The 23,484-nt window shown below is 40.2% G+C and overlaps 3 protein-coding genes across 3 annotated transcripts; 2 read left to right on the top strand and 1 right to left on the bottom strand.

The window, feature by feature from the left end:
* The first annotated feature begins 622 nt into the window (after positions 1–622).
* On the top strand, positions 623–4,056 carry exosc7 (exosome component 7). The gene is made up of 8 exons (XM_056399663.1): positions 623–777; positions 941–1,042; positions 1,218–1,312; positions 2,186–2,351; positions 2,681–2,751; positions 2,910–3,033; positions 3,122–3,277; positions 3,888–4,056. The coding sequence occupies exons 1-8, from the start codon at positions 721–723 to the stop codon at positions 3,990–3,992; spliced, it is 876 nt and encodes a 291-aa protein (XP_056255638.1). The 5' UTR covers positions 623–720; the 3' UTR covers positions 3,993–4,056.
* A 1,356-nt stretch (positions 4,057–5,412) lies between these two features.
* Positions 5,413–8,919, top strand: LOC130183940 (tetranectin-like). The gene is made up of 3 exons (XM_056399665.1): positions 5,413–5,598; positions 5,820–5,918; positions 7,700–8,919. The coding sequence occupies exons 1-3, from the start codon at positions 5,505–5,507 to the stop codon at positions 8,104–8,106; spliced, it is 600 nt and encodes a 199-aa protein (XP_056255640.1). The 5' UTR covers positions 5,413–5,504; the 3' UTR covers positions 8,107–8,919.
* Positions 8,920–9,791: 872 nt separating this feature from the next.
* On the bottom strand, positions 9,792–22,594 carry cdcp1b (CUB domain containing protein 1b). Its single transcript, XM_056399662.1, has 13 exons — positions 22,197–22,594; positions 19,196–19,414; positions 18,409–18,750; positions 18,018–18,233; positions 17,437–17,791; positions 16,316–16,527; positions 15,787–16,143; positions 14,640–14,999; positions 13,738–13,935; positions 12,985–13,341; positions 11,992–12,348; positions 11,804–11,885; positions 9,792–11,018 (listed from the first exon to the last, which is right to left on the bottom strand). The coding sequence occupies exons 1-13, from the start codon at positions 22,258–22,260 to the stop codon at positions 10,514–10,516; spliced, it is 3,624 nt and encodes a 1,207-aa protein (XP_056255637.1). The 5' UTR covers positions 22,261–22,594; the 3' UTR covers positions 9,792–10,513.
* Between the last annotated feature and the right edge of the window lie 890 nt (positions 22,595–23,484).

Here is a 23,484-nt window from a genome sequence, read left to right as displayed (position 1 = left end):
ACTTTACACAAAGGAAAACTTAAAGTGATTTCATAAAACACAACTTTACAACAAAGGAGTTGAAACATTTGAGATCTGAAAACTAGATTTTGAGACAGACTCCATCTTGAAGACAAAGGTCACAAGATGGCGGACGGAGGACCTGTTATAGCTGATATTCTACTCCAATGGTGCAAATCTCATATACGTTTGTGATTAATTACATTATGTAGACAGAAGAGTAGAGTAAACCTGTGGCTCTTGTGGTCCCTGGACAGTCGTCCATGATGGCCATTTGGTAATCAGGCCTTGCTTTCATGTATTATGGTGGTATTTAAGTCATAGAGCATCTTTTCTTGTTATTATGACACAGAATTCATAATTACAAGATAAGGATTCATTCATTCATTCATTCATTCATTCATTCATTTTTGTGACTGTGAAGTGACAGAGGTGGCAATTCTGGTGCATAAAAGTATGCTTTGAATGCACACAAAAAAAATTCAAAACAGTGATTTTAAGTTGTTTTATTCTGTATCCCTGATGAATTCGTGAAATATTTGTACTTTTAGATTTCAGTCTGTTTTTGAGACTTGATGCACCGGCGGGGCGGGGTTTTCCATCTTCCGGGACATCCAGATGAGCAAAACATCATCATGTGATGACGTTTTTTTCCGTCGTCTTTGGATGACGTAGGAGAAGAGGGACGCACACACATGCCACCAGTGTTTTCACATCATTATGGCAACAGTTAAAGTCAGCGAGGCTGAAAAAGTGTACATTTTACACGGTATACGGGTAAGTTTTTAACAGTCATACTTCAGCTTCCTTTGACCTCTGTCATTCAAATGATTTCGATAAATGCCACGGCACTGATTTCTGCTCCACGACGCTGGAAGGCTAGCTGAGTTAGCATTTTGCTAGCTGAGCCTGTGTTGTTGATGTTGATTGTTGTCATCAGGATGATTTGAGAGTGGACGGAAGAGGCTGTGAGGACTACAGACACATGGAGGTAGAGACTGATGTGGTGTCCAACACAGACGGATCAGCCAAAGTCTCACTGGTACCGATAAACTTACACTATCTGCAGCAGAAGTCGCTCTAAATCTTTCCATCTGCACATACTACTGCTTATTATTTAGACTCGAGCTTATCAAATTTCGGCTGCCTTCTTTATTGTTTGCATTTTCACTGACTGATTAACTGTCTATAATTATTTTCTGTTTTGTCTCTGTCAGGGCCACACAGTAGTTCTAGTTGGGATTAAGGCTGAAATAGGAAAACCAAGGCCCATGGTGCCAAATGAAGGTTATTTGGAGTTTTTTGTTGACTGGTAAGTTTGGTGCATACAAAGCATGGACAATAAGTTGTAAAACTGTTTATGGACAAAACGCATAGAGGGAATATTTGTTTTTGGCTAATTTAGAAAGGTATAATACCGGCCAAATACAGGTAATTCATTACATTGGTGCAAAAAAATCAAAAATCATATAAATATTGAGTATTGCAACAAATCAGTCCTACTTACAGATATGAAGCATTGACTACAATGACTGAATACGCACAGAGATATATGTTGTCTTAAGGTATATACTGTCATATTCATGATAGAGGCAGGGGGATGTGGGGACTCTCATCAGAATAGATTTAAAACAGAATATACCATTATCACAATAATCAACCATCAAAGAAATTTGTACAGTGGTATTATTTAAAAACATCTACCTTTTTAACAAATCAATTTCAACCCTATTACTATTTGAATTGAAATCAAAGGTAAAAGTGTGTCAGACAAAAATGTTAATGTAACCAACAGGAACAAAAATGAAGATTCTCATTGTAAAAAGTCAAATAATTTTTCATCTTAATTTTATACTAGGTGAAAAGGGTTTTGGGAATGTTTTATTGGATTCCCTGCCACTAGGAGGTGGTGTTGTATTGTCTGTTCCCTGTGACATGTGTCTCCAGCAGATTCCAGTGATCTGTGAACTTACCAAAATAAAAGATATTATTATATTACAATAAATATCACATACATGCATGTGGTAAGGTGTAGCAGGGTCAGTCAGTCTCACTGCTTTTCCTACTTACTCTGCCTTACCTCTTTCCCGCTAACTCAAGAGAGAATAAGCCTGACCCCTCTCAGACTGATAGATATTCTGTTACCACACATATTTATTGTCTTATTTTCTCCTTTCATCACTAGTTCAGCCAACGCAACCCCTGAATTTGAGGGCAGAGGAGGCGAGGAGCTGGGGACGGAGCTGAGTAACACTCTCTACAAAGTCTTCAACAACAAACACAGTGTGGACCTGAAGGGTCTCTGCATCAGTGCTGGAGAACACTGCTGGGTGCTCTATGTGGATGTGTTGGTGGGTGGTCGGACAATGTAATAATCCATGCATGGATTAGTTTGTTTCAAGCTAGTTTGTTTTAGATTTTTGCTCATATTGACAAAACGAAGACACCACATGCGTAGCAAGATTTAGTGTTTGTACTTCTAATCTATTTGTACTTGTATGATACAATATGAAAACTCATCTTTGCATGTGAATCATTGTTTGATAAAGTGTTTCTCCCTTGTTCCAGTTGGGGAATGAATCAAAGCAGCACATTTGACATTGGAGCAGCTTATTTCATCTTAGTACTGAGTTCCATTGTCTTCACTAAGGTCAAATCTCACATTGCTGTGTTTCCCCAGCTCCTGCAGTGCGATGGAAACTTGTATGATGCCATCTCAATAGCTGTCAAGGCAGCTCTCTTCAACACAAAGTAAGTTAAGTGTCATTCTGGTATTTTTTGGGGGCTTTTATGATCGGATTTTTAATCCTGTAATCTCTTACAGCTGTCATATCTTTCAGTTTAATGAGCTACTTGTCCATACAGACTGAATAAGCTTATAGACAGTCCTCTGATTCCCTCACCGACAGAATTCCCAGAGTGCATATATCAGCAGATGACGAAGGAGGAAAGGAAATCGAGCTGTCAGATGATCCGTATGACTGTATGAGACTCAATGTAGAAAATGTCCCCTGTATAGTCACCTTGTGCAAGGTAAGATCACCTGCTGATACTCAGAAGGAAAGAATTTCTGAAGCCCGTTGTCGCACAAACTGAAACGTATACACTGTTTTTTCCGCAGGTGGGCCACAGACACGTGGTGGACGCGACTCTGCAGGAGAAGGCCTGCTCTGTGGCGAGCCTGATTATCTCTGTCACACACAAGGGCACGGTCACCTGCACGAGGAAGGTGGGCGGAGGCAGCCTGGATCCAGAGAGCATCTTTGAAATGACAGAGGTGAGTCTCCGGCCCTCCTTCTCCACCATCTGTTCTCCTCTCACCACCGCTGATGCATTAGCATGACGTGGTTTTATTCCATTTTTATTTAACTGCGGCACAAAAAGCAGTGAGAGTCGACCTTGAGCCAATAACCAGGTTATTATGTCAGCTGGGTGAATCTGCTGCTGCATTTTTATAGTGCACAGAGGTTTAAAAGACCCAGGAATACCATATGTTTGCTTTGAATGTACTATTTCTTTCTCCTCTAACATTGTGTATAATGTGGCTCTATATCTACTGTGCAGACATGGCAGTGGTGTTAGTCTTCTCAACTAACTCTCAGCAAAAACACAAACAAGCTTCTTTTCAATGTCAGAAGACTAATAAAAACACTCTCCCTGTAAAGTTTCAACATGTTTGCATTGATGATTCTTAGGACATTAAGAACATGTAAAACATTTATGTTATTACATTACAAAATGTATGGAAAATACAGAAGGTAAGTTAGATTTAAATTGACAATAAAGGTTCTGACTTTTTAAAAAATCTAAATACTGTATTTGAATGCGATTACATATGAATAAGGCTGTACCGTAAGAACTGCACTAAAGCATCTTCTTGTCTCCAGGCCGGTAAACGGGTCGGGAAAGCACTTCATGCTCCGCTCATGAAGCTGCTGCAGCAGGAGGAGAGTTTGGGAAAGAAGAAACAGAAAGTTGGTTTCCTTGGTTAAGATCAACCACTGTATCTACAGCGTGTATGTACATGTAATTTTCTAATAAAACTTTTAATTTGTACAGTCTGCTCGTCTTTGAATTTTCTGATGTTTATATATGCTGTTGTAATGGTGTTAATGTTTTAATTGACACCGAAACACCTGTATGAAACCTGATGGAGATAGCAGCCTGTTTTATTTGTCTTTATTGGGGGTCGATTGGCATTTGAATCAGAATACATCATCCTGTGTAGAAGATATTAGGATCCCATCAATCAAATGTCTGATTTAGGGCTGCAACTACTTTATCAGTTTATCTGCAGATTGATTGAATCATTTAGCTTATAAAATCCAGAAAGCTGACGAATAGTTGAAAACTAAACACATGCAGTTAATGTCAGAGAAGACTAAAAAACAGCTAATACAGCTGAAACCAGTGAATATTTTAAGATAACCGAATGTGCTGAGGAAATTACAGAAGGGACTGTGTTCATAAAAATATTAAGTGTGTCCATGAAATTGTGTCACTGAGCAACATATTTTACATATTAAAAATAAAAAAAAACGTTCCAGTATCCTGGTGTTTCGTTTCTGTTCCACACTCGTTAAGCTTGAGTTCATTATTCTTTTGGTAAAGAAACAAAAGTTATCAGATGTGAAGTCAGTGCTGTAGTTTCACAACAGCCTCTTTGCGTCCTTCTGTCTTTGCCACGTGTCAGTACGAGGATTGTGTACAGTGGAAGTCTTACAGAAAGACCAGATGTGACTGGATCGTTACCACTCTCCTTCCCTCAGACTGTGCGCACAGGCTGAGAGCAGAAAGGGCCAAAACAAACTCACTACTTATGGCCAGAGAGTTTGGAATTAAAAAAAAAAATAAAAAATGACTGCAGAGAATTATTTATAAAAAAAAAAAAAGATAAGAGACTTCACAGGTAATGTTTATTAGATTTTTGATTTCAACTCTTCACCGCTGCCAAAAACTCCAGGAAATATGAACATTTTTCCAAATGAGACCATATCTAGGAGCTTCCAAAGCACCTTTTGGCTAGCTATTAGGAAAAAAAAGTCTTATTCCATCTTAGGTCTTAACCAGTCTTTAGAGCCAAGAAATAAACTGTAACCAAGTTATTTAGACTTTTATGCAACAGATGAATCAGTGTTTGTTTATTACTTTTTCATACACTCTGATGGAAGCCGCACAGGGTTATGTCATAACTTTTTCACACTGTCTCGCTTTGTCTGCCAGTCTCCACCTGCTCTCCAGACTTGGCTCTAGTTAGCACTGCTCCTCCATGTGAAGCGTCTGGAGCCAGATGAGAGAAAAAAAAACACACACACACACACCATCCTTAAATGCTTTTGAGGTTGGATTGTTATTCCTGCAAATGGCAGTTTTGGACCTCAGTATTTTTCCCTGTTCTGAGCGATGAGAGGGAGGGTGTGAGAGAGAGAGAGAGAGAGCGAGCGAGAGAGAGCGATAAATATCAAGCTTCCACGTTGGAGCAGCCTCATTCAACAGGTCTAACCATGAAGTTCAGAGTGTGTGTGTTGCTGGGAGTACTACTGCTGGTGAACTGCTCACTTCAGCAGACTCCATCGAGGAAGAAGCTCGTGAAAAAAGGTAGATAGACAACATCCGGACAATGTGATTGTTCTTTGAGATACTGCTATGAAATTTTATTTTCCTTATTTTCTTTGTTTTCCTCATAATCATGTGCTAAAAACCCTGAAATAAGTCTTTATTCAAACATTAGTTAGTTGATCTTTGATGCACGGATTCCCACAAAATTTCATATGACCTGATTTGAATGTTCTTGTGTCCCTGGTGCTGCCGGACTCCAGATACGACAAAGGATGCTGCCATGGAGGGGCTGCAGAAACAGATCAACGACATTGTCCAGGAGCTGAACCTCCTGAAGGAACAACAAGCCCTGCAGACAGGTAAAACTGAGCTATGAAGATCTGGTTTAAATTACAAAAATAATTCCTGTTAAGTAGGACACTATTATCTGAATGTACCCCACAACCAGGAGCAGTGGTGTTAACTTGATGGTTGACCAAGTGGTCCGAAGTAAGGCTGGATTACTAATCAGGCAAAGTGAAGAGCTGCATTTTAATCAATTGTGTTTAATATGTGTGATTTAAAAGTCTTTTAATAGGAATATGCAATACTAAGGCACAATGTCAACCAAGGTGGATCCTGCATTAAGACCTCATCTTGAGACCCTGTCTTGCAGAGGGGCCCCGTGTCTGAGGAGCTTTATTTTAGTTCATGAAGTGCTCACACGGTGCATGGTCCAAATCACCAGGCAGTTATTACCTGTGTCCCAAATCAATACTATATGCTAATTCTGTACATTGTGTACTATACATGAACTTTCATAGCAGACTGTTGTAGCAGTTAGTTTACAAAAATAGCAACATAAGGTGTGTTTCCGCTGCAGGAACGTTTCCCAGGGAACAGGAACCTTTTGAGAAACTTAATTCCCCTGCATTCGTTTCCACCAGAGGGACCAGGGTGTAAATGAAGCTCTGGGGAGACGGTTTAACCAACCAAAACAAGTCCCTTCTTCAAGGGGTCATACTTTCTGATGGTTCAGGAACTTTCTGGGTGAGGCTTGGAGCACTGAACGTCACTGATTGGTCAAGCAACACTGTTATACACCCGGCGTTTTTAAAAGATTGCAACTGCAAACCCGTTGTTTTGCTTGTAAGTTGTGGCAATAATCGGGACAGAGCAGCTCAAGATGTTTTACTACTGATGGAACGATGAGAAAGCCCAGGCTTTGTTGGCCATTTTCGCTTTATATGTCGTCATCACTTTGATCATTTGATAATCATTTGATAATCTTTGATGTGACATGAAAGGTGAAAGTTGAGCTTTTGATACAACATCAGTCTCTCTTTTTTTTTTTTTTAATATTCATTTGGCTTTGGCCTTAGACAATACACTGGAGGAAGTTTTACCCTTGGGAAAGTTCCTGCTCATCAGTTCTTAGGAAACTAAAGTTCCTGTTGGTGGAAATGCACTTGTACTTTACCTTTATATACTAAGAGGAAATGATATAGTATGTGTGATGTCAGATGTGAATCAAACGGCAACTTTGGAAACCCACTGACAAACCCTCTAGCCTTAGACGTGCACATCAGCAGCTCAACTTAGTTTCTGATCACGCGTGGAGGGGGGTAAGCAGCCATCAGTGCAGACAAAAAACACCTCTTAGTCTCACTTCCGGCTGCAGAGATTAAAACTCGAACATTTAAAGAGAATTCATTGATATCGTGACATGAGCTACACGAGTCAGGGCACCAAAGATGTATTCAAGTTTCAGCCAATAGTCTGTGTTACGCCTCTCTTAAAAATAAAGACAGATGGGATACATGTGCAGTCTTTGAAACTGCAGGTTTTAATGTGGGAAGCACATGGCAAACCTTTGGCTGATCTCTTGTTCAGAACACAAAATGATATCCAGTTGTTCCTGCCAATCCGAACATCCTCAGCACTGATGAAAAGCACCTTTTTTCATCATGTTGCTCATTATCACTGAGGATCTTGTGCTTATATCCTGTCTCAAAATACCGCAGGGTTACTGTTATTCATATTATCAAAGGGCAGTCCTCAGAGATAACAGGATAGCTGTTTCATCTCTTGAGGAAAAAAAAAGAAGAAAGATGACACTGTCTAAACATCTTCTCCCTTTTATCCCCCCCCCCCCCATCAGTCTGTTTGAAAGGCATAAAGACCCACGGCAAGTGTTTCTTAGCTGAGCCTGTGAAGAAGCGCTATCACACTGCCAGCGAAGACTGTAACGCCCTGGGCGGTGTCCTCGGTACGCCCACGTCCAGCGATGAGAACGACCAGCTCAGAGATTACATCCGCCAGAGACTGGGCCCGGATGAGCAGATCTGGCTGGGCGTCAACGACATGGTGACCGAGGGCACCTGGATGGACCAGACCGGCGTCAGGATCGGATACAAAAACTGGGACACATCCAATTCCCGGTCCCCTCAGCCAGACGGCGGCCAGTCCCAGAACTGTGTCGTCCTGTCCGCGGCCTCCCGTGGGAAGTGGTCTGACGAGAACTGCCGTGAGGAGAAGGCCTCTGTCTGCCAGTTCAACATTGTTTGATTACATTTATCTCACCATAGACTCTGCGCATGGTTTTAGCTGCTTTGTCTGTGTACTCTATCTGCAATTCCACTTTGCCTGCTATTCTCAAAGGAGTTTTTAAGCCAGTGGTTCTCAGCTGGTTTTGCATCGTGACCAAATTCAGATCTAGCAGTCACGGTCTGCTGCAGGACACATTGATATGTGAAGTTGATATTTTTCACAAAAGGGATCTGGTGACATGTAATTTGCAGGATTCCTTGTGGTCACAATGAAACCAAGGAGAACAAAGTCCAGTCAAGAATAAGCCAGAGATTATGGGACATCATATCTTCACTTAGGCATCAGTGACTTCTGCATTCATTTATAGATTTTTGTTTAAATCCTCTCTTTAAAAAATATACAAAATTATAATTTTCCAATAATATCAAAACATATATAGGCTTATTAGATGTTCATAATTCAAAATACCAGTGTTCCTGCAATAAAATGTGTGTGGGTGCTGGCACCTTTCACAAATGTAAAAACTGGGTGTAACTTTTCCATTATGTCCACACATCCACGCTTCAACATTACAACAGCTCCGTGACTCACTGGTTGAGAACCACTGGTTTAAACTCAGGCAACCCCTCACAACTAACTACTGTATTTTACCGACAAGACTCACAAGGAGCCAGAATAATATAAGTGATACTGCATTAAACTCAATCTTCATCATCTTCAATCAGAATTCTTTTAAGAGATTATTTCAGTTTGCTAGTTTTGTATTCTGCTGTAATATCTAGCCTGATGTAACCTGAAAATGAACATCAATAAAATGCAAAAATCCTCTTATCATTTTGGGAAATGCAGTTATTTGCTTTCTTGCCGAGTGTTACATGAGAAGATCGATGCCACTCTCGTAATTATATGGCAAATGTGAAGCTACAGCAACAGCAGCCACTAAACAGTTTGTTCAGTTTCAGTTTCTTCTGGGCACAAACATCGGAAACAGGGATAATGGCAACAACAACAACAATAACTGCTGACCAGCTTCTCTAAAACCCACTAATTATAATGCGGTCAATCTCATTTGGTTAATCTATACAAAAAATGTGAGAGTAAACTGCAAAAACAACTTGGGATGCAATACAGGAATTACTGTACCGCACGCAAGTATTTGAGAATTACTAGATGTAGGTTTTTTTATTTTTTCAAAAATGTTCAGGTGCAGGTCGACAGAGGCGCAGCAGAATGAAATTGTTCAATTTCCAGGCACAGCAGGATCATCTATAAGGCCTGTGTCATAAATTGACACCTACTGTTCCTGAAGACTGAATAAAATAAGCACTATCTAAATGTAGTCAGGTACTTCACCTTTCCTTCACGTGCCCCCCTGCGGTCGCACTCCACAGCGGTCACAGAATATGGTGTAACCACTTGCAGCTGAAAGAAATGGGATGCAGCTTTGTAAACCTGGCGTCTGCAGTCATCGTTTCCAGTGAAAAACACTTCTCCACAGTAAACACTGGCTACTGCTCTGCAGTCTGCAGTCTTCTCTTCCACACCCTCCTTCACTCTGTTTTTCATGGCTGGAGTTCCTGTGGTTGAAATTGTTTTCACCATGCAAAAGGTCAATGTTTCAGCATAAGAGGGAAAGTTAAATGTCACTGCTTTAATGTGTGATGGCAGCCATTACCTCAAGAAGTAAACTGTCTCCCCACCGAGCTATTCACCTAGAATTTATTGGAAAACAAAAAAAAAAAAAAAAAAACTGTATTTACAGGTAAAGAAAAAAACAAAAAACAAAACTATAAAACAATCTAACAAACACTTTTAAAAACAAACACCAGAGGTACTTGCACATCTTTTTCCATAGTCCCTGCTCTTGAATCCATGTCACATGGACTGAAATTTAATAAAACTAAACATATCAAACATTAAAGGAATAGATAGACATTTTGGGAAATATGTATTCTTACTTTTATTAGACATGAAGATCCATATCATCCTCATGTTTGTGCGGACTTCAGGAAGTCACTGCATGGATTACAAAAAAACACGCCATGACACTAATCTAATTAATAAGCTTTAAAAGGTGCTGGTAGGTGGTGGTGTTCAAACAGAACCAGGCTAACATTTTACCCATTTCCAGCCTGAATGCTTAGCTAAGCTAACCGGCTGCTGGCAGTAGCTTCATATCTACTATATACTGTAGACCGCGAAAATGTATCTCCCAAAATGTCAAACTATTCCTTTAAAAAAAGAGGATCAACACTTCTACTCTTGAAGCTGAAGTTCTGACAAAGATGACGAACACCCACATTAAAAGTTAATCACTGAGTGTGATCGAGGCACAAAGTTCACGTCAGTACAGACCAGATAATACTTGGTGCTGTAATGAGAGTAGAGTAGCAGCAGTCCATCATGCAGCTACAGTCCTAATGCACTACAAGGACTCCTCTGTTATCGGCGGCTGTGGCTCCATGTCGGCTCCAGAGAGCCGGATTGTGTTTATGTCCCCTGTGCTCTTGAAAGTGTACAGTTCATTGTCCACCATCCTGCGGTCCTGAAAGCCGAGGCTGTCCTGCCGGTCGATGGGAGTCCGCGGACGGGATGGGATGAAAGTCTCAGAGGGGTCCAGGAACGTCTTGTACTGGTCAGTCTTGGGCTCTGGGTCCGGTTCTTTGATAACAGGCAGCTGTCCGTCAGTGGGGCCTGTAAATGTGTTATAAGAGTCCGCCTGCATCCCCGTGAAGTGGTCCTGCATGCTGTCGGCGTAGCTGGTTTCACCCAGCAGATGTCCGTACACCATCATTTCATCTATGGAGTCATAGACGTGGGAGTTGTTCTCAGGTCGGGTTTTGGTGAAGTGCTTGTCACCTGGGCGGAAGAAACTCCCTTTTCCAATGTAGATGGAGGCCTCCTTATTCGTTCTTTCCTTTTTCTTTTTCCTGTTTGAAAAGATGAACGCAGAGTGGAATCAATAAGAAAGAGTCAACAAAAGTCGTCAGTTAAAGGCCAATTTTAGGGGTAAATTACAAATAATTACCACTTTACTAAGAATGCACTCAAGTATGGAGCCCCAAAACTGACCAAATGTAGTAAAATATAAAATTTAATAAAAATATAACTGAATACATCAACAAATAATATTTTCAATAATAACCACAGAAAGTTGTTGCATGCAAAATGTATTTATACTTATATTTCCCTAGCTCATATTACTTTTGTAGAGATGTATGGAGCCTCAAAAATAGAACTGATTGCATCAATAAAAAAAACTGAAGTAAGAAATATTAAGATTTTTTTCCTTTACCACTTATTATTTGATAAAATAAATTAAAACATAATTATTTTATCTCCTGATCTCACTCATTTTATTTTTCAGCTCTTCAGTTACCTTTATTTTTTGTCTTGGTATTGATTAAAGAATGTATCTATTATTTAAGTAACATTATTAATATGTGTATGCAGTTACATTTTTGACTCGATCATAACACTTATTATCTTGTGAGCTCAAGCTCTGTTCTTGTTGTTCACACCCCTGATCATATATTCTCAACATAAAAATCATCACAACCAATGAGCGTTTGAAGACACAACAATTTTGATAACTAGCATTAATTTTTAAGTTGACAAGTAGAAGTAAAAGCGAAGGATTTGTAGAATGTCAGTTTCAATGGTTTCATAAATATGGGCCCAGATGTTTTGAGAGTTTTGTTATACTTGTACTCACTTTGTGATGATGCATACTACAGCCAGCACTATCAGCATTAGCAAAAGAGCTCCTACTATCCCGAGGATGATGGCTAAGACATCTACAGAGGAAAAAGGAAAATATGGGAGAATTCATTTGTTTACTTTAGTTTTCACAGTAAGGGTTTTTTCGTGCCTATGAAAAGGCTGAGACAAGTGCTTGCTTACTGGTCTTCCTCTGCAGAACGATTTTGGTCACTGCACCAAAGTGTCCCTCCTCTGGTATACAGTTGGACATGTTGAGATAGAAACTCTGCGGGATCAATAACTTGTCCTCCGCCTGCTCGTCCTCCCGGCGGCTCATGAGTTCCTCCTCATACCCCAGCATCTTCACTATGATGGCAGTGTGCCGCTCGAGGCATTTGGGCTGGCTGACGTTGACAAACTGCACGTGTGCCTGGTAGTGGCTCGGCACGGTGACAATCCAGGACATGGTGGAGGAAGGTTTCATGCCCTGGGGCCAGTTGGGGGTGGCCAGCAGCGTTGGAGACAATATCCCAGGGTTGACTCTGTAAATAATGGTCTCTGAAAAGGGGATGGAAATAATGCTGAGTGTTGGTACTGTATCCTGTGCGTGATTAATCTCTCTCTACGTTTAAAAAGGTGTCTCCAGCATCCGTGGTACAACAGTGCCCCCGTGTGGCATTTTGGAGTAAAGTGAATGTTTCACTAGGCCGTAATTACAGAGCACAATGAATAGAACATTACAGCATGACAATTTCATTTTCATTGTCGATTAATCTGCTGATTATTTGTTGTGCACATATTGGATGAAATCTAGATGTTCAGTGCATTTCACTTTTTTTAATGGAGCTGCCTATCTAACCACCCTCATCCGCCTCACCCACAGTGCGTGAACTTCTTTCCTACATTATCTACAATGGCTACAATGTTAACAAACAACATATTGTCACCTTATAAAGTTGATATGACAAATTTGTTTGCACACAATTGCTTGTTTACACATCCAGCAGACATGCAGCAGCATTAACATTAGCAGTAACACAATAACTCTAACCCAGTGCAAAATCATATGAATGTATGAATATGATATGAATATATTTAGGTTTTGGATTGTTAGTCGAACAAAACCATTAATAGGAAGAGGACACATAGGGCTCTGGGAAATTATACTATACTATTATTACATTTATGTTTTACCTGGGATCTCCTGACTGAAGCTGGCATTGAGAAAAGGCCCCCTGGTCCTGGTAAAGTTCTGGGCTGTAGCTGTGATGGAGACGTTGGCATGCACCTGAACTTTCTGGATGGTTCCATTAAAGCAGAAATCACCAACAGAAAACCCATCCTCCTCTGACACACGCAATGAGACAGACTGATCACATTTCTGGCCAGGGATGGACTGCTGGAGACTCCCCGTGGGCGACACCAGGTCCACTGTGCCGTCCTGAGGGATGTTGAGGTGCCACGTGAAGCTGTGGAGCGACATCGGTAGACAGGAGTCCAGTTTTGGCACAGTGAGGAGAGTCGAAGGGCATGACGCCACATTTTGGCAACCTGGTATTAAAAGGCACAGAAGAGATTGAGAACATTAAGTTTCTAAACTAAAGGAAAACCCAGAGAAACAAATACAAAGATAGAGTTCAACATATTTGAAATATGGTAATTCACTTTCTTGCTGAGAGTTACATGAAAAGACTGATGCCACTCTCATGTCTGTATGGTAAATATATAAACACAGCCAGCAGCCAGTTAGCTTAGCTTAGCTTAAAGACTAGAAACAGATGGAAACTGCTAGCCTGGCTCTGTTAAAAGTTTTGTATTTACTGCATAGACATGAGACTGGTATCAGTCTTCTCATCACTCAAAAAGACTTTCAGTAAGAAGAAAACAAAAAAACATGCTACAATAATTTTAGCTAGTCACGAATATACACATAAATAATCATCTTACCAATGACTTCAGTGGCTGTCAGGCGCACATCTTCATTTGGACAGTCGAGGAAGGAGAGGCTGGCCTTTGTGCCTGCAGCTATGTTTATCTTCTTCTCCACCTTGGAGTTAATGCTCATCTCACAATATGGATCAGAACCCACTTTCTCTATCTGCAGGGACACTCCTTGCTGTTTGGTTAGATCCACCGTACACAGAACTGAAAAGGAAATACAACATGGAGGCATCATTTGAGTATTCATCCTGACTTGTGCTTTTATTATGACAATATTATGTGTTACTCTGTTTTTGTCTCATTTCAAAAACATACATGATTAAATTAGCACACTGACATCACAGACAGGTCAGATCTGAGTCTAATTTTGATCGACTCACATAGACCCAGCTTGTGCCTCTTATGCACAGTATGACATTCACAAGGAAGCATCCGTTTCAAATCAAATCTGAAGTTTCAACAGAACTGGAAACAGCCAACTCACCACCAGTGCATTTACATGCACTTGGGTAACCAGGTTACAGTCGGCTTTCTCCAGTAAAGCTGATTTTTTTTTTTTTTAAACTGTAATGAAAACAAGAAATCTGGTTTCTCCAGATACCCAGAACGCAGATTTGTCTGTGCACAACAAAAGACTGCAGACGGAGAAAGTAGCAACGGAGCAGCTGGATGAAAAAAAGACCGAGCGAGGGATCCTCGAATGTAAAATAATTCCATTCAAAGTCTGACTAAAACTGAAACAAGAAGCAAGCCATGGGTCCAAAATAAGGTCTGAAGTTAGGGGGAGAAAGCTGATTTCTGACCTGCTTAATGTTTATGTGGATTTACAGTGACCAGGCTACTGCAGTGCATGTGAAGACATTCTTGGCTGTGTAATAACAACGATCATGTAAGATTTTACACTGTACCTGGATGCCCACTCCTCATTACAGAAACTCTGTATTTCAAGGCGAGTCCCTGTATCGTCCTGTTGGTTTCACAGTTCTTGAGCACCATGTTGAAGTTGCCCTGCTGATGCTCCGGCTGAGGATCTGTCAGAGTCAGTTTGGTCACCTTCTTGTTCTCTTTCTTGTACTCCACCTCCACTTCACTGCTGAGGCACTCTGGGGCTGTGTGATCACGAAAATGCATGGTGTAGTTGTGCATGCCGGGCACCATGAAGTCCCACTGCATCTGCTGGTTATCAGGGAAATCTCTGGGATAGTTGGCCGTGATGAAGTCTGTGTCTGATACACCTCGTGATAGATTGACTTTCACTATGGCCACCACTGGATGGAAACAAGGTGAGAATATTGTGGTTACAAATATGCACAGGGAGTCATCTAGATCTCTTTGGATAGCTTTTAAATTCATTTATAGGTACCTAACTGTCATTTTCATCTTATACAGCAATACTTGAAGGCTAAACTGTTCAGTCAGTTCTCTTTTTACATAAGATGATGAAAACTTATTCACAACTATAATTTAGCTGATTTATTCTTTAATAATAAAAACAAACAAAACAAAACAAAAAAACTTAAAAGAAGCCATGTTTGCTGAGACATATGCACTAAGACAAAACTGTATGTATTTAGAATGAAAAAATGTGAATTTGTTGTGAATGTTGTTTAGAATTTATACAATGAGTGATGGTCTTTGTGCCCAGTTGAGAATCTGTTTTGATGCTGTTGAATTGTATTGTGTTTTTCAACTGGTGTTTCTATTGTTTTATCCACCTTATAATAATAATAATAATAATACAATAATAATAAGGATAGGCTTAATAACATTACCACCTCTCTGTAAAATTTTAGACCAGAACCAGACAGAACCACAAACTGCTGTCTCCAAAAATGATCATAAAGTTCAATCAACACCTCTCTGAAACAGTTTCAATAAAAACTGAACATTATAACCTTAATCAAGGAGGATTTAACGCAGGACTGTGTTAGTTTCAGCTAGGTGTACTGGAATATGTCTGTTGTTTAATATATATTGTAGTGGTGTCCGCCAATCCAGTGTGGGATGGGCCAGGTGTTTGTCAAGACAGAAATAAAAAATAAAAAAATAGCTTACTGCTGGTCTCAGGCCCAACATTGAGTTTGAAGTCAACAGGGTTCAGCTTCGTGTCCCCAGGCACCCGCAGAGACACACGGCCTTTGTATCGTGCCAGGATGGTGGTCACAGTTCCCCCTTTGCAAAAGGTACCAATGGTTGCTGGCCCAGTGCGCAGATAGGTAACAAGAGAGTATGTGTGCTCATCTGGACACGTCTCCTCATTGGGAATCTGTCGCATTCCCGTTTCTTGGAAGGCCAATTGAAAAGCCCGAGTGGAGACAACTTTCAGGTCCCAGGTGAATGTGCGGTTGAAGTCTGGGAACATTGAGGACTCGGCCTGAACAATGTTACCAGAGCATGAGGTCTCCGTGCAGTCTGGAGTTTATAGAGTCAGAAGAACAAATAAGAGATGGTGATTTAGGTTTTCAAAGAGTTTTGTGTTGACAAAGATTCAAATAACTGAATTGTTAAAGAATAAAAACAAGTTAAATCTTTGCACCGTAATCAGAAGAAAATTCACTACAGACTGAATAGTAGATATTCATACCAATTTCTCTGTTGATCTCCACATTGAAAATATCCTGAGGTCGAGGACAGGTAAACTCTAATGAGGTATTGCCAGTATCAGTGATTCTTAGATGTCTTGGGTTGCATATCTGTTTTGGCGCCTTGTTCACGCACACACTGCAGTCTGGCTCATCTAACATTCTGCTGATGACAATCATGGTGTTGGGGTCAGGGGTCACAGGCATGGTTCTGCTACCTAAAGATAAAAGAAAAACAAACTGATCACACCAATGAGCCTAGACCTGTCAGCACAATGGCTTCTAAAGTAAAATGTACAAAAAGAGATTCTGTTACATGTTAAATTCATATTAACAATAGTTAAAAATATGACACATCACATATTCTTTTAATGGTATATGTCAGTGTACTCTTAAAACTCACACTGTCAACTCAGCAATAAAACAACCATCACTCAACATTGTTATGATTTGTTCAATTAAATTAGAATGCTTTCTATTTGTTTATTAGTGTTAGGAAAACTGGAATCTACAGTAATGAGTGAGAAGCAGTAGCACAAGAAGACTAACAGCTGCCATCTTTAATTGTCCTATGACGAGAACACTAAATAAGGGAATTTCTCCCATCATAGCCTTCCCTCAAATATCAGCATGTTACCACTGTCATTGACATAGCGTTAGGCTGAAGTTAGCATTCAGCTCAAGCACAGCCTCACAGACCTGCTAGCATGGCTGTAGACTAGTCTAGTTATGGAAGCTGCTGTAAAATACCCTCCACACCGTGTTGTGCATATTAATTTATGTTCTTTACTTGACTTTTATAAGATGTGTTGTTTTATTTTATTTTAATGGTGTCTTTCTGAACATTTGGACACAGCAAATTTAAGTTTGCTTTTTTATGCTAATTATAGCTCATCTACAGATTTCCCTGTCAAATAAACAAATAAAACTGAAAAACTAAACTAGGCAAGTAATTAAATTAAATCCTTAGTTGACCAACTGTGAGAAGAGGTTTACACTACTATGAAAAACTATACTGTTGTGTATAATTAATGAAGCATATATCTTCAGTTGTTAGGCATTGATGTGCTATACAAGAAAACTTTTGTTTGATAAAATGATACGTTAACCTGCTAATAGCTACTTGCCTCTTGGTGCTGCTTTGACACTGAATACCGTCTGGTCTAGTTCTGCTTCTCTGGGCACTTCAACAGTCACAGTTGTCATTCCAAGCAGATTCAGATGAGACACTGTCCCGCCTTTGCAGTAGCTGTTAGTTTTGATGTTTCCGTCACTTTTAGTTGTACTCACTGAGTACTGATAGCCATCTTGACAGTTTTCTGTCCCAGAAATCTCCTTCAGTCCATTACCAGGGAAGTCCAAAGTTAACACAGTCCTCTCTGGGACACTAATTTCCCATGTTAGGGATCTTTTGAAGTCGTTCAAGGGGTTGGGATCGATTTCCCCTGCCGCAGGAGTGCAGGAGTTCTTGGTGCATTCTGAGCAAAGAAAATAATAAATTTTTGAATTTTACATAGTTTACAGAGATTTTTTGAAGACATTAGAAAGAGAAAGAGCCTGCACTTCCAGCATGACTGTAAAATGAATGACTTATTCATCGAAAAATGACAGAGATACAAAAATAAATACAGAAGTAAAAGCATCAATCCCAAATTCTGCTGGTAAGTGATGCAAATTTTATGATGTAGCCTCCATGGCTCTCACCTATCTTCTTCTTTATCTTCACACTGTACATGTCCTGAGGTTTTGGACAGCTGAACTCCAGTGAGTGTTTTTCAGCATTGCTCAGTCTCTTTTCTGTTGGGTTACAGTTCGGAGTGGAGCCATCAACGGTGCAGACTTCACACTCTGGTCCCTTAGGATCCCGGGTAAAGACCACAGTCGTGCTGGAATCAACAGTTAAAACCATTGTTCGGCCCTCTGAATGGGGTAGAAAGCAGAGTGAGACAGACGCTCAAGCTATTTGTAAATCCATCATTTTAGTAAAGTCCTGCCCAAGGTTTTGTTACTTGCTTGCTTCAAAGTGATTCAAATAAAAACAACAGTGTAACTATGGATTTTCTTAAAAAAAGAAGATTAAGTAATTTTTTCTTACTTAATGGTCCAGCGGAGACCTGAAACAACACAGATTCCACCTGAGCCTTTGGTTTCACTTGCAGAGACACAGCAGCTTGATTGGGCAGGTCTAAACGAGTCAGAGAACCACCTTGACAGTACTGAGTCTGACCCTTGCTGTTTGTTTCAGAGGTGACCACTGAATACTGAAATCCATTGGGGCATGGTTGTGATGTCTTCATCAATCCGTCCCCAAGGATGTCCAGACTCACGACAGTCTTCTCTGGTGCTTTCAGCTCCCAGGTGAAGGTTCTGGTGAACTCTGTGAGGATGGAGGGTTGAGTTTCTGCTGTTGTAGGGCTGCAGGCGTCCTTCGTACATTCTGGATTACAATTAAAAACAAAAAACGAAGCACAGAATGGTTAATAATTTAATTTCTACAGTATAGGGTGCATATACAAGTCTATCAATTACATTTTGATGTGAATTAAACAGATGTAACTTTGAGTCATTATGAATTAAATAAAGTGGAGCACCCCAACAACCTTCTCTTTGTCTAGGGCAGTGTGGACTGAAGTGTGGACTAGCATGATTTTTTAGGTTATCATCTCAAGGTAGCTACCACAACAGTCGACTCTTTGATTGTAAAATGATCACACCTGCAACTGCAAGTACACATAAACTTAAAATGAGGCCAGTTTGCAGTACTTGAACTGAACGAAGGAACAGGTGCTGTCGAACAGTAAGCACTGCACCGTGAAGCATCATTTTTGTCCTGAGTACGTTTGAATATACACTCAGACCTGTAAGACCACCTGCAAACTCACCAATAGTCCGAGTTACTGTAACAGCGTATGATTGTTCAATCGGCTGAGAGCAGTTGAACAGAAGCTTGTTATCCACTTCAGGTATCAAAGTGATAGAGGAGTGGCAGGAAGTCTGTGTGTCATTCACCCCGCTGACTGTACACACAGCACATTGATCCAGCTTGGAGGACACCGTTACCATGGAGCCTTTGTCTGGCCGGACCACCGTCTGTAGGCATTCTGACAAAACAGATCAGAGAGAGTTAGCTGCCAATAGTCTAAAGATGTTGTAAAGTGTGATCAGTAATGTAAAAATGTGATTTATCATTAGGTTATGGAGAAGATTAAAGCATTATTGCCAACGTTGTTCTGTTTCAACTGCACAACAGCTGCTTGAGTGCATGCTTAGACAGATTCTCCATATTTGGACTTCTTGGACAGTCTTTTTGAATATTGCACAAACACATTCTTGCCAGTTGATCCATTCATTCAAATCTGATTCATATGAGCTGTATGGTCTTCAAAACTAAAGCTGAAATGATTAGCTCATAAATTGATCTACAGAAATTTAATTAGTAATAAGTTTATGATAGTTTAGCCACACTGGCAGCATGGCTCGAGGGATGGCGGTGTCGGTCTGTCGGTCAGTGGATCCAGAATGAAATATCTCCACAATATTAGAGGGATTACCAGCATGTTGTAGTTTAAATTTGTGCTAATTTGTGCTCATTAACAAATGTTCAATAAGATGGTGAACATGGCAACCATTACACCTTCCACCTTAGTCTTGTTCTAACATGGATGACGCACAAAGATTCTTAGCAAATGTTAGGATCTTAACACACTAACTAATGAATAAAAATTATACCTTATCATGTTAGCATTTAGCTCAACACAATGCTGTGCCTACATAGAGCTGTTAGCATGGTTGCAGACTAGTCTCTTCAAGCAAAGATGCCACCTATTCTCTGGTTTCAGGTTCTTAAATATAGCGACTTACTACTTTTTTTTCACTACTGTCTGACATCGTGTCGACAAAACAATTCATTGAACAAATTCTTCACAGATTAATTGATCATGAAAATAACTATTAGTTGCAACTCTTAAAACATCAGAGAGGAGGGAGTAAACCAATACGTGAACGCTATGTTCTCACTGATTAGAGCACTGTCCAGCACTGTCCAAAGGGACCAAACACACACAACAACAGCTCTCTGTTGACACTTGGGCAAACACACTGGTTCCAGGCACACCTATTCCCATATATGCAATTGTGGCAGACCAAAGCAAATTAATTGGATTCTGATTGAAGTGAGTCATGTAAGCGCAGAGTAAGGACAGGAACAGGAAGGAGAGGTTGTTTTTAAAACCCATGAGTAACTGCTGCTCCTGTGATATCAGACTCTCCTGTGGTGAATGCAAAGTGCTCCTACTGAAGAACTTATTCATATGCAGCCTTATCCTTTTACAATCTCAGATGAAACTAGTTCCTCTGTAATTTTATACATCAGCAGATGTGAACCCACAGTACATTGCAGCACTGGTTTCATATTTGTCCCCTTGTTTTAGTCCCAGTTGTGGTTTCAGTGCAGCCTGAGTGACTAAAAACATTGTCTTTCCTATTTCATTACTTTCATACAAGAACTAGACGGATACATCAGCTGATAACAACCTTTGCAGATATTGTATCGGTGTATATAGCGGCTGAAACGTAACAAGGAATTGCAGAACAGAAGCTACCTACTAATGTACATACCATATAGACATGCCTGCACAACTACAAATCTTACATACACAAGAACCTAAATAACTCCATATACAAATATTTACTCTCCTGCTTTCCACAGACTCTTCCAGTATCCTGTACTTCTTAGAATTTTATAACTTCCTCTATATTGTACTGTATTTCATTGCTGCAACACAGCAACACAGCATTAAGATAAATGTATTTCTAAAAAGGTCACATAATCTCCTGTCCTGAATGATACTTTCCCCTAAAGCCCCTAAACAAAACCTGCCTTCCCACTATCAAGGCTGTCTGGAGCTTCTCTGCAGTCCAGCATTATTTATGGATCACCTATATAGTCTAGGATTTAAATTGAATTTATAACTTAAAAAATCCCTAAGTGTAAATTAAAGGGCACCTTCATAAATCATAATGTCACTGGTGTTTACATTAACTCAGCAGTTTTCTTGTGGCATTGACTGAAAACACTAATGTTTTTTAAAAACATGTGGGAAGTTGCACTGACATAAAAAATAAAGGAGGAACTCACAACCTGATCTTGCCAGAACAGTGGGCGTGTTGGGGATGTCACAGGGTTCAAAGAGTCATATTTAGTGGCAAAAGAGATAAACTCATCAAACGCTATGAGGGGGAATAAATTCACCATCCTGCTGATGACTTCTGCCGCCAAAAATGAATTAAATTGGGAGAACGAGTTTAAGCAAAAAAATGTGATAAAGCGCCCGCCAGATCCACAGCTCAGCAGCAGATTGCTGGTCAATCATTAATGAAGCTATGATGGATTCATGCCTCCAGGAAGCTCCATAAATGCCTCATAAACCTTTTGAAAATGGAGGTCTAGAAGTCAGGGCTCAGAGTTATTCTGCTCAGACCGAGTCTGAAAATGTGCTTCAGCCTTTCAACTCTGCTGTAATGTTGCCTTAATGTCCCCCTGCTATCTTCTGATTTATTGACATAGCACTTTAAACACAGCTCCTTTTACCCAGAGTGCTTTGCAGGAGTGCATCTCTGCATTCGCCTTCGTGTGAGCAATTTTTACCTCAATGAACAGCATGCACTTATCTCAGTCTGATCCATTTGGCACAAAGTTGAAATGAAGCCACAATTCAATATCAGGACGTTTCATAGTGATTCAGTAGGCTACGTTCTATGAAATGGAAAACTGGAAAAAATAATAAACAAAGCAAGAAGAAAAGTGGGAAAGCAACGGTTAACCAAACAATAAATTAACATATGTTTCCTGCTGAGACAGAATAACATCCTGTATTTTCTCACCTGATGCCTCGAAGATTGTTAAAAATAAAAGTCCCAGGAGCGCGCAGGTCTCACAGAGCCGCATCTTCACAAAACGGTGGATCTTCCTGTTTTTTTTTTTAAATATCCAAAATTTAAAAACAGGGACTTAAAAAGCAGCTCTTGTATCTCTCAAATACACCGATGCATTTCCACTCGCATTACACAAACAGCGACGGCATTGACAGCCACTTCCTGCTCCACATTACCTGTGTGCAACAGCACAGCGCAGGAGGGCGTGGACCACAGGTGGTTTACGGTTACCTGTCCAAACTTGACGAATGAGGAGGAGCAGGTCCTGCCGTTTTACCGTCACGCCGAAACAACGCAGAGCTAATACATGCAATATAGAATTGATAAGACTAATGATAAGTCCCTGTGTGACTCCCCTCGCTGTGGCACAATGGGCGCCCTATTTATACAGACCCGGACATGCCAAGGATTGTTGGCATGATGCTGTGTATCCCCAAAATGAGGCAGGGGAGGGTGTGGAAACAGAGCTTAAAGCAGAAGTTTCTCTGTGTTTGACCACCCATAATTCATAGTTTTGTATGCATCAAACATTACTGAATGTAAGATTTGAATACAATGATTTTAATATATTTATATCTTTAATATAATGAAACTGAGAGGTTAAATTGGGTCCCTTAAGGAATATTACTAATGACAGTTTAAATGGGCAAATGCAACATGTTCATGTTCAAAAAATCATGCTGTGTCCAGCCAGCTGGATTTTTCTCTGTAAAATGATGATGAAAATGTGATTAACAGTGTATAGTTGTTGTCTGCTAGCAGGTCTATACTGTGAATAACACTCCTGTGTTGCAGAGGCTCCCTCCTGCCTCCACATGCCTCATGACGCAGACATTCCTGCACAGAAACATACCTGAGGGCAAGACCACTAGCAAACACATTTGTGCTACATTTTTGAATGCTTTAGACGTCCATCACCTAACTGATTTACCCTTATACCTAAAATTAGCTCTAAATCAAAGACCACAGCCTCAGTTTAACCCCATATCCTTATTTCAACTTTATAATTTTCTGATCTACACCTAAAACACAACACTAAACAATATATGATGATGATATATGAAGGGGGGGGGGTAAAAGCTCTCATTTGCCTGAATGTTTTTGTCTTCACAAGCACACACACACGCACACACAATTATTCAAAGCACAAGTGACACCGAGTGTTTTTTGCTGAACCAGTCTGACAGCATGCAGAGTGGGCGGTGTGGTGAGTTTAGACAGCTTCACTGTGTCCTAA

Source organism: Seriola aureovittata, chromosome 16 (genome assembly GCF_021018895.1).
Source record: "Seriola aureovittata isolate HTS-2021-v1 ecotype China chromosome 16, ASM2101889v1, whole genome shotgun sequence".
In the NCBI taxonomy this organism is placed as follows: Eukaryota; Metazoa; Chordata; class Actinopteri; order Carangiformes; family Carangidae; genus Seriola; species Seriola aureovittata.
The sequence above is the reverse complement of the archived record's forward strand: the minus strand, read 5'-3'. Positions and strand labels throughout refer to the sequence as shown.